The following is a 14,741-nucleotide window of genomic DNA, read 5'->3' on the forward strand; positions in this document are numbered from 1 at the left end:
CCTCGTTAAAATGCCAAATGTTTGAGATATAAAAAACCAGACCAAGATAAATCACCTCAGAATTTTGTCCACCTCTAATATAATCTATAAATTATATGATTCATTTAAAAGACAAGCTGCACTTTTTAGGGGGGAAAAACATATAGTAATATGCTTGCATAAATGTGCACACCCTTAAACTAATACTTTATTGAAGTACCTTTTGATTTCAATTTGTTTTTCAATTGAATTATACAGCTTACAGGTTATATGAAAGAAGAAAAGCAGCCGAGGTGGAAAAAAAATTCTAAAGTGATTTATCTTGGTTTCTTTCTTTCTTTTTTCTTTTTGCAGTCTAATGGCTTTACTATGTTGGCTAAAGTATAAGGTCTTTCGACAACCTTCACCATCAAAATTAAGATAAATGTAACATATTGTTTGAAAGCTTTAGTTATAGTGAACGATACAATCTGGTATATAAAGGGCTGGGAGATGTCTGTGTTGTGTTTTGGTTTGTATTTGTATTTTTATAAACAATTGAACATGATGCTTCAGATTTCAGTGGTCAGCCTGGTATAGTATGTGTTATATTTGTTCTTTTTCTACAGATTAGTAACATGTCTATGTATATGTGCTTTGCATATACATCTGTACACCAAGATGAATCTCAAAATTAAGCCCTACAATAAGGTCAAACAGTACTTTCCCCTTCCTGATTTTCAGAATTGTTATCATAAAAATAAAGCAGAAATTGTTGTAATGGTAACATTTTAGTAGAATAAATCCAGTGATATGAAGCACTTTCCTCTTTTGTATTAGTCAGTATAACATGTTGGAGCTTCTGTTCCCCTTTCCTGTGTGTATATTTTCCATTTTTTATATCTTCTTTGTAAATAAAGTTAAAATGACTTGAAATATTTAACCATTTAAAGTTTACTCTTCCATAATGCTTAGTGCTGCTTCTTTTTTTAAGGATTTCTATTGAAAATAAGATTGTGAAGAATAGGTAATCTTTTTTATTACTTCACTTCAAATATGAGATATAATTGAAACTAGCACGAAATATTTACAAATAAATACTTTATATATATAAGATGATGCCTATTTAGTTAAGAAGCATTTTGCTCATTATAGATAGAAGCAACACTGAAATGGCATTTAGTGGATACTTGGAAGAGAATGGCATACAAATGATTCCAGTGTTTCCAAATATTTATTGCATTCATAATTAAATGTTTAAGTATGTTTTGCTGACTATAGGGGTCAGTGCTCATCTCTTGTTTCAAAGCCATGGAGCCAGTGCTGTCCAAATACACATTTCCACAGTCATGTGGCCAACATGACAACACAGAACACTGTAACCTTCCCACCAAAGTGGTACCTATTTATCTACTTGCATTTGTATGCTTTGAACTGCAGTTGGCAGGAGCTGTGGTGAGGCTGGTAGCCCACCCCGTCACGTAGAACTCAGGTCTTGAACCTGGGCTGCCGGCTTTCTAGCCGACTAGCCCAGCATGTTAACCACTTAGTCACCACGCCACCCCTAAATTCTTAAGTATAGTATGTAAATTATTATAGTACGTAAATTATTAAAACGTTTAACTGCTATGGCTATTAAAAAGCATTGCTTTGTGCTAGCAATATTTCACAGTTCTAGAGTATTGTATTGCCTACACAGCTCTCTATATCTAGAGTTATTTGCAAAATTGGCCTTGGATACTAGTGAACTTTTAGGATTAGCCATTTTATAGTGCGAAATATATTCCCTTTATGAATACACAGATGTTTCCTCTTTAGGATCCCTGTGTTCTATGAGGGGTTTCCTGTAAATGAGAAGTATTTTTTTTTTTGTTGAGCAAGTGTTGAACTTTCACTGTGAAAGGGTATCCTTTTCAAGATGAATCAGGAAATCATGTGAAGCCATTTCCGTGGCAGATTCATCTGAGGAATCAGCATATGCAGCACTAGTCATTGTCATGACTAGTTCATTTTATAGAACAAAATTTTATAAAATGTATCTATCTGCTACTGACCAAGCAGAATACTAATGGGTATATGCGATAAAATCATTATTAAAATTAAAGTATGACACAACCACTGAGAGTATAGACTTCATGGAGTTTTTTTTTTCTTGTTTTTAATGTGGATGAATAAAAATAAAAGGAAAAATATAAAAAGCATCAGAATATTTAAAAAAGCACCAAAAACATCCTTTTTTTGAACAGGATATTTCAAATAGTTGGTGGAATGTTCAGTGATAAGGCAATTTCTCTTCCCAAATTAATGATTAACACTAGGTACAGATGTATAAGATAGCTTTGGAGGCTTTCTCGCTCTCTCTCTCTCTTTCTTTGTCGTAGAAAGTTACAGTACTTTTGATTTTGAGCTGCCAGACATGAATAGCATTTAAATAAATTGATGCTAAAGTATACTCTCTATGGGGAAACACATCAAATGGGATCTTATGTTACATTTGAAATTTCAATTAAAAAGATTGGTTGATTGATTTGATTTATAAGGTTTTTGAATTGTTTCTCCTTCCTAAATTCCTGTTCCTGATTTCAAAATGACCATTTAAAAGTCTTTTAAAAAAGCAAAGCAAAACAAATCTCAGTTGGAAAATACACTATCAATATGATAAAGATGGCAACAGAGATAAATATTTTCAAGAGGTTAAAAACAGAAGTTTACATTTGTCAGGAAAAGAAAATAATGGTTTCTGACACAGTTCACACTGAATTTTTGAAATGTGGAAACTGTAACCAGCATAAGATGATGTACATCTTGTGCATATTGAATCAATACCTGAAGTTATGGAAATGTTGACTGTTAGGTTGGTAGCATCCTTGAGACCTTTGTTTTCAACTCTTTTGTGCCTTAAAAACACTTCAGTTAATTAAAAGGTTGCCAATATCTTCCTGATAGTACAATTTATGACAGTTCAGACTTTCAGTATCACTGTAATATATATTAAGGAATTGGACAGTCATTTTTCCACAAAAATTAATGCTGTGCCAAAAGATCTACAAACTTTTTTTCCAAGAAGTGTGGAATTCAAGCTTGTGCTGCAATATATCCTTACATTCTGTCATATCACTTTAATTCAAGACTATTGTCAACAGCTACTGTTTCTCTGAAAGATTCTAAGCAGGACTATACCTATACTATGTTATAACACTGGTTATGTATTGACGTTAAAAAGTCAATTCACAATGAAGGCAGAAAGCAGGATGTTCTCTTTCTCTTGTATAAAAAGGCAATGCTGCCAACATGTTTGTTCACCTTTCCTCTTTTGGAAAATAGTGGAGATAAGGGCCCACTTCAGGACTGCATAAGCAAACATAATTCATCCTATATTTGCTAGGTCTTGCATTCTTACAGTGCCCACTGAATCATGTGATGGGGTTTAATTTCGCAACACTGTTTGGAAGTTGGGTTATTCTGAGTATAAAGACTTGGTTTTATATGAAGTCAGGGGAAAAGATTGTAGGGAGACAGACAGGCTATACAAAAGGCCAAGGAAGCTGGGACCGGACCAAGGAAAGCTGGACAAAGCCTGTCTGTATATAGGGAGCACTAGGTCAGTGATACAGACCCTTGCTTTGTGCTCTCCATCACCTACACAGACATTTGAAAATTGGCAAGACTTCCACTAGCTTTCCCATCTGGAAAGCCTCTAGAATGCACCCTTTTGATTTCCAAAGAACAGAGTGAAGTGCTGAAATGTGTTGACACATAAAAAGAGATCCCTTTAAGTAGTTGCTCTTCCTCTGAGTTTTAACATAAGGCATTGGCTGTTTAATTGTGCCTGGACAGCAGAACAGGCAGTGGGTAATTTCCGTCCTCATCTTGCAAACAGAAGGGAAGGTTTCAGTCAGTTCTGCTTGGATCATAGATTCTACAAGAGGTTTGGCAAAAGCTCCCATTGGTAAGATGGCATTCTATAGCGGTAAATTTGATACATTGAGAAATGCTTGATTTGATATGTCTATAGAAGATGATTCAGCTTGAAATTTAGTCTTACTAAATTTTTGGACACAGTTTTCATCTGAGTTTTTTGACTCTGCATGGATTTGGGAATTGCAAAAGACCTCGATCAAATTCTGAGTGTCACCACTGTAATATATTTAGTGGTTCTGGTTAAAACAGACCACACTGTATGAAGGGTCAGGATGCATCTAATTTTATTACTTGTTAGAAAAAGCACATTTAAAGGAGTATCTTTAATGTGGGCTTAGTGCAGTGTCCATTAAACAGTTATAAAGAGCTGCTTAAGTATTGCTGAAAGAAGTAGACATAGGCTTTGTAAAACAAGCTAAAGATCTGGCTAAATAATGACGATGAAAAAAATGTTGGGATTGTGTGGGAGAGTGAATTCTTTGTGTTTGGGAACATATAACAAATTGGGGCAAATTTGTGGGTTGGCAGGAAGCTGCTGAGTATGATTAAAGCAAAATATGTCCTTGGACTCCTAGAGCGAAATCCTGATGGTTGAGATTGATGGTGGGAGGGCAATATTCTGTATCTTTTTTAAACAGATTGTGTCAGAAGAAGCTAACTGACTTTTAAAATATGCGATAGCGGCATTGTTCATGCAAAACACCCATATCATATCCACACATGCCGCTCCCTAACCCCCTCCTGCCCCAGAATTCTACTAATATGCAAAGAACAGAGGAAACACTGTTAGACCTCCACACAGAAAACTGTGCAAAAAAAAAAATGGCTGTATTACAAACAACAGAAGAATCTCATTTTCTGTTCTATGTAGTAGATTCACAATCCATTTCTTCATGAAGTTATGCGCTGTGTGCAGGAATAGGCATTATCAGACTGCATTTACAATAGCCAGTTCATCTTCTGGGACTCACTGTGAGGATCTCAGTGTTTATATATCCAATTGTTATAAACAATACGTTTGGCACACATCGTTCTCTCATTTTCTTTTAAACATTATTGCTTAATGGAGAAATACCTCGCTGCCTCTTTGATGCACAATTCAAGGGCTATTTTGAGGGAGAGGTGACGAGGGAGTTCTCCTGATATTCAACTCTTAGGCATTCTGTGTATTTTTTTATAGAGATTTGTGCTCATGACCTAATCAGACTATTTCCAAGAACTATTGGAGAAGCTCTCTGTGAGAGTTGCACCGAATTGCTCCGTGAGGGAGATGGGTGGCTTCCAAATGTGATAAACAAACAAAACAAACAAACAAACAACTTAGCAGTTATATGTGAACATTCCACAGTAGAATCGTAATCAATTCCTATTGAATGTGCTATTCCCAGTTTTTGCCTCTAATTTGAAAGAATTTTTTTCTTGGTGCATATTAAATGAAAGCACTGATGTATATAAGAGAGATAAATGAATCATTATATCATCCAAAGTTGTTTTTAAATTCAGGATAAGAAGTCTCAATGTTTTAATCTTGGAACATGTTTTCAGAGGTAAATAAAGCATATATGTACATTTCCAATACTTCACCAATACTGCTGGATAACTTCAGCTAGGATCCACATAATGAGTAGTAAATAAATCTTGTAGATAAGAGTAATTCCCAGGCTCATTTGAGTCCAGAAACATCTGGGCTACATTTTTAGGATTGACTGATTATGTTCATTGAAGAATAACTTTTTAAAGAGAAACCATATAAGCAACAGCCCTATATTTTTCCCCCGTAGTTATAATTTAAAAAAAAATAGTGTATAACATGCCATGTATTGAAGATTGTTCTTCTCTTCATCTTGTGAGATGATATCTTCTTGTACACTTGAATAGAAGAAAGAGACTTGCAGTAACAGTCTGTTTTTGTCAACAGCTGAGCATCTTCTAAAAGTTCAACAGTACATGTGTTGTGTATTTGCCTGGATTCTGCTTGAAACAGAAACGGTTCACAAGTTTGTTTTTTTAAGTTCTACACTGCTGCTTCTATAGCCCTCCTTGGAACACCAATTATTTTCTTCAAGCTGGCTGATGTATAGTTTAATTTCTTGGCAAAAAGTAGCAGCCCCACATGATGCTGTTATGGAAAGCAGCATATGCACAGATTGGATATGTGTAGAAAAGAGTCTTTCTGCAGAAAGCTAAATTGTTCACTTTTTTGCATGGACAGATGTACACAGATGGGTGCTAAGAGAGGGTGCAAAATTGCAATTACTGGATAAGTACACAGATTTATTTTCATGATTCTAACTGGACAGTTCGGTAGCTTTATTAGACTTGATTTTACAGTTATAGATTGTCATGCAGCTGTGACTGCTTGCAAATACACTGCTGGGATTCTAGAATATGGATGGAATTATGACCTTATCACAAGAGGTTCCAAACTCAGCATTATTATTGTTCGTTTTCCTCCGACTGGCCATTGGAAGAGGACTTAAGGGTCCTCTATTAAGTATCCTGTACTATCCCACCTGCTTGGTTTCAGGAAAGAAAGCCTAATTCTTCCAGTTGTCAATAAATCCCAGAGATTTAATTAAGGACTTTAGGGAATGGGGAGTGGGCTCTTCTTATCAACTCAAAGCGTTTGCTTAATGTCAAATTGTTATAGTGCCATAAACCTGGATATTCCTCTGCAATCCTCACCCCCTCCAGTGTGTATTTATTTGATTTATATCTTTGGTTCTTTATATAATTGATGGTGGCATACATAATGCACCCTCCTCCCAAACAATAACCCTTTGAGGTGGGTTGGGCTGAGGGAGACAGGGAACAGGTGGCCCAAAGTCATCCAAGTTTCTGTGCCAGAAAGAGGACTGGAATTCACAGTCTCTCAGTTTCTAGTTCAGCATTTTAACCACTAAACTAAAATGGCTCTCATCTTAAGGAACATTTCTATGTGAATATTTATTACAGACATTTTAATATAAGAGTTCTTTCACAGTAGCCCATCATTTAAAAATTAATAGTACAATAACAACCAAAACAGTAACTATAGCCACAAATCTTTATAATAATCCTTGAAAGCTGAGAAGCAGTATAAAATATAGTGAAGCATTAGCCTAAAATTAGTCAGATAATATTCCAAAATAGATCAAGAACAATAATTAAGCCAAAAATAAGTCTTTAGAGAATCATCTTTAGGCATTAACGATAGTAATAACAATAGCAACAACAATGCTAAATACATTTCTCGAGGGAGAAGTCTGTACATGAAAAGTTTCTCCTTGTGTAATGTGTATATAAGGTCTACAGGCAAGTTTCCAAACAGTTCCTGAAGATACAAGTATTCCATCAAGTAACTCAGTGCCAAATTGCTACAGAAGTTAAAACCAGTTGAAAATATGTGGAAAACAAGAGGCAGCTAGAGCACTCACATAACATTGGCATGTCATCTTCCAAGAACCTTGCTTATCAACATAAAGCCTCTCACCCAATGATTAGTAACTATTTGAATGAACTGAATACTCAAAAGCCTTGCTTTTGGTTTAATACCCAATCAAATTTACCTAAATTCAGAGTTTCCCTGTAAAAATGGCAGTGAGGTAGAATCACAAATTCATTTTATACTCTCTTCCCTCTCTGCCCATCCTCCACTCTACCCATGCATTCTTTCCCTTTACTTTGGAAGAAAAATACTGACCAACAGTCAATATTTCCTTTCTGTTGCTATTTGGCTAGGGAAAGAGAAAACAAATTCTGTCTTCCAAAACAATGTTGTGTATATTGTGTGCATGGAAGAGTGTCCAGCAGCTACATTGAAGTTAAAACTGAAGAGTTTGTTATGGAATTTCCACACGGGTCTTCTGTGACAGGTTGCAGGCTACCCTGGACCTGTATATTCCCACAATACCAGCAATGTTGGAATGTGGCTGACCTGATTTACAGCATTTTTGACTCAGCTTGTATAGTTGAAACCACCATGAAACTAGGTGGGGTTGTTTCTTTGAGGTAGAGTGGCTTCATTTGAAAGGAACTTTTTAAATGAAGGAATTCTTTCTCACCCTTCTTCCCAGCTCCCAAGTTTTGTGTCCTTAAAGGAAAATGGTAGCTTTAGAGCTCTGCAAGTCCCCTTCAATATCTCAAGCAAAATAAGCAGATAATTATTTTGTCAAATTCCCCTTGTTTTCATTACTTCTTGCCTGCTTGCTCTTTCCACTGAAGTCTGATCACCTTCAAAATGTTTCTGAGGTTTGGAGAAATTAAAATAGTAATAATGTTGAAGTGACCTTAGCACAGAATGTAAGGTATGTATCCAATGTATCCTGGGGGAGCAATTGCTAGTCAATGTACTGTATGCAATGCTGAACCGGATGGACCAAATATTTTACTTGTAAAGTTTCTTATGTGTTAGAGGTAGTTAGAAGAGGCAGTCATTTAGCTTACTAAGTAAGACCAATCGATAGATGTAAAATGAAAACAGAAGCTAATGAACTTTATTAAAATCTAAATTTTAATCTCTGTTTCTCTCTATCCTCACTGGTGGAAAGTCTTGAAATTCTTCATTGTGGCTCATTCTTCAAGAACATCCCATATACCTGTTCTACCTGCTTCAGTTCTGCCAATCTGTTTATGAAATGAGCATGAACCTATAGCATTAGCACATTCCAGTTGAAGTAAAGAAACCAAATCGTTGCCAGGAGTTCAGATTCCAAAGGTGGGTTCTGCTTATGGGAAAGAAGAGATCCTATTTCCACCAGGGAAGCCCTAAGACAGTGGAATATATCCGTGGCCGCGGTGACCTAGTGGAATCTTTCATGAATGCCTGACTTATATGGAGTCTTGAACACCTGGTAATGAACAACAGTATTGTGCATAGGAGCAGAACTGAGTCATGTGCAGCATATACCATTCTAATGAGTAATACTGTTAAGCTACTGTGATAATGAGACTTAAGGGCCTTAGTATTATGCCTTTCTTTCCCTGCAGCCCACTCCTGGAGCTGGAGTAGTACTGTAGCTGGTCAGAGAAGAGCTGGCCCCAAGTTTCCCAGCTGTAATGGACACAGCCAAAAGCTATTAATGCACAGCTGCTTGTAATCAACTTGGAGCAATGCCCAGCCATGTTTCTGCTTTGCAACTTCTTGTTTCTTCCACTGCAGTTGCATAGGGATGTTGTAAAATGATGAGCTGGAAGTCTAATTGGTTTGTTCTCTCCACCCCATTCCATGCAGCCTGGTAAGAGAATCCATAGGCTGCTTTCTTTTGCGTGGCACTTTGTCCCCTTGTTACCGGGTGCGGTATGCACTTATATTGTATAATTGCAATAATAGGAATTATGATTGTGGATTTGAAAAAAGGCTGTTGGCTCCACTTGTATGTATTGGATCACCTAATTGTATTTCTTCTTTTGTCACACAGATGATGATTTTCGCAGTGCTTTGGTACTGGGACACAATGTGGCATTAGCTTGAGTAGAAGTCTGCTTCTGCCATGAGAGTTGTCCTTGCTATCTTCTCTAATGCAGTATACTGCATACCTTTCTGACCTGGATAATCCCACTGTTCCCACCTCTGACTGCAGAGCAGATTTGGTTGTTCAGGAAGCTGCAGGAAGAAATGTAACTTGACACATCAGCTACATCAATTCTTCTGTTGACTGAATATAATTGGATATAATCTTATAGGTTCAAGTGCTTTGCTATCCCCACATATTCTCTTGTTTCTGATGCAACTGGGTTCACATCCTATTTCTTCCAACATTTCCTGCCTCTTCCTTTCTCAAATCTGCCATCTATATCTCAATGTTTGTATATTTCAATGACAGCAGAAGTCTCTGTTGGACAATATATGGTGAATTATGTCTTGAGAATGTAGCAATATGCTTTGAGGAGCTTGAGTAGATTCCTGATCCTAAAGCATTAGGTGGATAGAAGCAAAGTGATAATCTTGAGCTTCACTTGCTTTAAATTGTGAATCTGCAAGATGGTACTTGTGTTGTTGTTTTAGGAACAGTTTAGGATGAATGTCATCAGCAAAATATTTATATAACTGTTGGTCCCTGAGTTCTGCAGAATGGTTTTATAGGGGCAGCATTTAGTTGCTAAAACTCATCCAGTTGGTGGATTTTACCAACATTGTTGGTGCACAAGGGTAGTATAAACATTGACAGTGTATGAATTTGCCTTTCAGGCAGGGCATGAAGTATGTTTCTTTTCCAACCACCATAAGCAATAATATTGTTGACTTGCTACAGTACAGGTTCTACAACATTCCATTATCTTCCCTGTTCCCTTGGAATGTTTCTTTTATGAAAGTCCTGAATAGATTTCCCAAGCTGCAGATGGTAAGATAATTGGGATGTTTGGAATCTAAAAAGTATTGAGTATTCAAACTGCTATATTCTGTTCCCAGGAAATTTTAAGGGTGTGTTTGAATTTCATTTTATAACCTCTTCTATAAACTCTTTTGAAGATTCTCTGAAAAATATTGCTTTTTCTGTCGTTCTTTCAACAGAAACCTAGGAAGGTCATTCCTCAAGTTGGAGAAGATTCTCAAAATGGTCATCTTCCACCTGGCTGGCAAAGTTATATGTCTCCTCAGGGGCGAAGATATTATGTGAACACCTTCACCAATGGTAAGCTTCATTTACACACTAGTTTTATTTTTTTAGAAAACCCTCCCCCATTCCTCTAATATCGAAGGTAGAGAAAACATAACTTAACAGTATGAAGAGTAGCCAAACACCTTCTTGTACAATCCATAAAATAACTGTGTTTCTTGGCTGGTCATTGTAGACAACCTGATTATCTGCCTTTCTCTAGATTTCCAATGTCTTCTCATATTATTCCCAGAATAAAATCATTTATCTCAACTCTCATTTTTTTTTGCCAGAGAAAGTGATATCCTCTGTTCTCTTACCAGACATTCTCTGTACAATTTTGGGACAGAATGTTTTGAAAATGTTCTATTTTTCATCTTGATTTGTGCTAAACTTCTCCTGGACCATGCCATTCTAGCAGTCAGTTTACTAGTTTCCAGAAGTAAACCAGAAATTGTTTGAGCTGCCCTTGGGTATCTGACTAGAATTCTTGCCAAAACTCTAGGTATGGGACATTCTGAACCTCTTCTGATTCAGAGGATTTACTTCTGGAAATTTTTAAAAACTGCCTGCCGGAGTGGTACATACCAGAAGAGATTCAGTACAGTCTGCAGTTCTGCAAAATATTCCATTCTCAAACTGGTGAATTTTGTAGGTCTTACTTTGTTTCCTCCCAAAACTGAAGGGTTTTTACTGGCATTAGGAATTGAATGTAGACAGTAAGAATGAAAGAACAAAGCAACCATACTGAAAGCCATTTTGAACAGACCTGACTCCAGTGGAGCAGCTTATCCCAAAGAGGCTCATATTTTGAATTTTTAAATTTCTTTAAAAATTCCTTTTTAGATTTCTCACTCATCCTTGAAAGGCCAAATATATCAATTGCACAGCAAATGATAATAAAATTTATGTACTCATAGTTGTCAACATTTTTAACCAGTTAATTCAACAAGAAAATGAATCATATTCGGATGAGTTACTTACAGGTAGTCCTTAACCTACTACCACAATTGACGTTAGAGTTTCGGCTGCTAAGTAAGGTGGTTGTTAAGTCAATCGCCCCCATTTTACAACCATTTTTGCAAATTGCTGCAGTTGTTAAGTGAATCATGTGGTTAAGTGAATCCTGCTTCCCCCATTAACTTTGCTTGTCGGACATTCGTGGGGAATGTCTCAAATGGTAATCACATAACCCAAACCACACACACACACACCCCAGAATGCTGCAATTGTCATAAATGCATGTCAGTTGCTAAGTGCCGGAATTTTGATCACATGACTGTGAGGATGCTGCGAGAATAAGCTCTCAATCACTTTTATCAGTCCAGCTCTAATTTTGAAGAATGACTAAATAAATGGTTGTAAATTGATGACTACCTGCATTCTGCATCATAGCAGGTGGTAACATCTAGCCAACTTTGGTTGAAAAGCTAAGCAGGACCAGATCCCTTTAGAATGTAAATGCAAGGCTGTGAAAAAGTCCAAGCTGAGAAATGAGAAAAGGATTCCAGAAGAAGGCAGTGGCAAACAATTTCCATATTTCCAACTTCCTCGGTGGCGCAGTGGTTAGAATGGGGTACTGCAGGCTACTTCTGCTGACTGCCAGCTGCCTGCAATTTGGCAATTCAAATCCCACCAGGCTCAAGGTTGAATCAGCCTTCCATCCTTCGGAGTAAAATGAGGATCCAAATTGTTGGGGGCAATATGTTGACTCTGTAACATTGCTTAGAGAGGGCTGTAAAGGGGTATATAAGTCTAGGTGCTATTGCTATTGCTATTGCTAAGAAAACTGACTGGCCCTATCCATACAGCCATTGGGAGTCAAACTCCATTCAAGGAAGACTTTATTTGTTTTGTATCTTGCATTTGGATGTCTAAGAATTGAATGTTAACATTTTCTGGGTTGCTATGCATGTAAATATGCAAGTAGTTATGAAATTATGAAAATATTCAGCATAAATCAAGCTTAGCTAAATCTGCTGCACCTAAAACAGCCATAATAATTATGTGACATTTTACTGATTTCCTGTTTAGAGTCAGACCTGGAAATATTTAGTGCTTAAATTTTATGTATTTCCTTTTCAGTTCTCAAGTGACCAAATAATTTGGATGTTCTTAAACAAAAAATACAAATCATTTTTGAGAGGATAACTCCTGGGGAGAGCAAACTTATAGTTCAGAAGTTCTAAGCAAATGAAAAAGAGCCTGAAATAACTGGTTAAAAAGAATTTAGGAATGTTTTCATAGAGTTTTACACCATAATGGACAGAGCTTAAAAACTTCAGAATCTTTTAATTCCTTTCTTTCCTTTCTCCCTGAGTTCACAGTTCATCTGTAATCATCTCAGCTTTTTGCAGGCACAGAGGCAATTTTTGTTTTTCCCTGGAAAGTTAAAAGATTTCACCACTTCCCCATTACAAAAAATGGGGAAACAGAAGTTCTGTTTGCTGCAAGGCAGGTAAATTAATGAAGGGATTAGCACATCAAAGTGATGGAAGAAGTTGCAGGTAGGATCATGCAAAACCTTTTAGCAAATTTTTTTATACATGAGGGAGTACATACGAAACAGTACTTGTGAATCATTAAAGCATATGCTTCTTTTCCTAGATTTCAGCATAGCAAAGTGGTGTGCATGCTTATGGGGAGACTTATTCCCAAAACAGCAACATGCATTTGGAAAAATATATGGTTGCTATATAGAGTAGGAAAAAAAAAAGCTTTGTATGTGCTCCCTCATGTTTGAAGCACATTGCTTCAAAGGTTTGCACTGTATGTACAGTATACAAGTAGTCATTCATTCAGCAACCCTTTGAAATTATGACAGAACTGAATGAAGGGCCTTATGAACTGGACCAAAGTTATAGCTGTTGCATTGCTCCCATGGTCACATGATCACATTTTGGGTGCTTGGCAATCCATATATCCTTACGATTGACCACAGGAACACTGCCCTTTTGGGGGAACGATAGGCATCGTTCCCCCATCCCACATCATTGAATCCTTTGGGCTTACCTCTCATCTGGCTGGGTCCCCATAGTCCTTGGGCCCGCTTCCTGCTTTGCTGGGTCTCACACACTTGGGCCTCCCCTGCCCTATCACACCTCCCCCATGATAAATACAACATTAATGACAGTACATGGATTTTATATTTTTCAACATTGGAAATATCTCTCAATTTCACAGATTTATAGCTCTCTTGAAAAACTAGGTGATCATACAGTGTCTTACAGTCCAAGAAACACTGCAGAAAGGGAAAAACATCTGCATATCTCTTCACACTACTATTAATGTGTGGGACAGTTTTGGTGTTAAATAAAATGGCAAAGTAGACAGCCAGTTTGGTGTAGCACTTAAGACATCAGACTAGAAACCATGAGTCCGTGTGTTCTAGCCCTCCACCGCTTAGGTACAAAGCCATCTGGGTGACTTAGTCCAATCACTTTGTCTCAGCCCTATGAAGGAGGCAGTGTCAAACCATTTCTGAAAAATCTTGCCAAGAAAACTGCAGGGACTTGCCCAGGCAGTGTCTGAGAATTGGGCACAATTGAATAGAAGAAAAAAAAAGTGGAAGATATCTATTCTGCAAAATAGATTATGTAACATCTATGAGTCTGATCCTTATCCATTTTCACATTATACGCAAATGTCATAATGCAATGTATTTGTTTTTATTTGCCTTCTCTCATGGGGATTCTTCTATTTCAACTTGTAATACTATTATTACTGCTTCTTTTTTTCCCCCTCCTCCCCCCTCTTCTTCTTCCCGAGGCATCTAGAGAAAGCTAAGCAGGTCAGAGCTGATCAGTACATGAATGAGACCCCACTAGAAAAACCGAGGACTATAGACTAGACTAGGAAAAAAATGAAATAAAACTATGGGAAATCACTTCATATTATTGCAAAGAAAATTACATTGATGCTGTCAGGAAGTGAAAAAAAAGAGGAAAAACAGGAAACAAAATCAAAATATGGGAGTTATTCTAGTTTAATGTCATCCATGACAAAGAAACTTCTCAAGCATGGCTTCATAGAAAATACATTGCACAAAACCGTAGGATGTACTACAGTTTGAGGGTAAATTATCATTAGATATTAAAGACTACAAGTTAGAATCAAACCAGGTACTGAAATTTCCATTTAAAAGGGGAGCAGTGTCCACAGTTGACCTGAAATAAGGAAAGTGTGGTATTGAAATGTTTTGCAACTATAGTTGTATTGTTTCATCTATCCCATAGAATACAGGATATTTGGTAATTACAAGTTCCTTTTGCATCAGTGCAAGCA

The 14,741-nt window shown here is 36.9% G+C and overlaps 1 protein-coding gene across 1 annotated transcript in view; it reads left to right on the forward strand.

Annotated features, from left to right (window-relative positions):
• GAS7 (growth arrest specific 7) overlaps positions 1–14,741 on the forward strand; it is a 158,381-nt gene that overhangs the window by 67,363 nt on the left and 76,277 nt on the right. Inside the window, exon 2 of the mRNA XM_070934587.1 lies at positions 10,373–10,493. Coding sequence (XP_070790688.1) covers positions 10,373–10,493 — 121 coding nt within the window. The remainder of the gene's footprint in view (positions 1–10,372; positions 10,494–14,741) is intronic.

The sequence above is a fragment of the Pituophis catenifer genome, unplaced genomic scaffold, assembly GCF_029215685.1.
Source record: "Pituophis catenifer annectens isolate HBS135680 unplaced genomic scaffold, rPitCat1.0.hap2 SCAF_2, whole genome shotgun sequence".
Taxonomy (NCBI): domain Eukaryota; kingdom Metazoa; phylum Chordata; class Lepidosauria; order Squamata; family Colubridae; genus Pituophis; species Pituophis catenifer.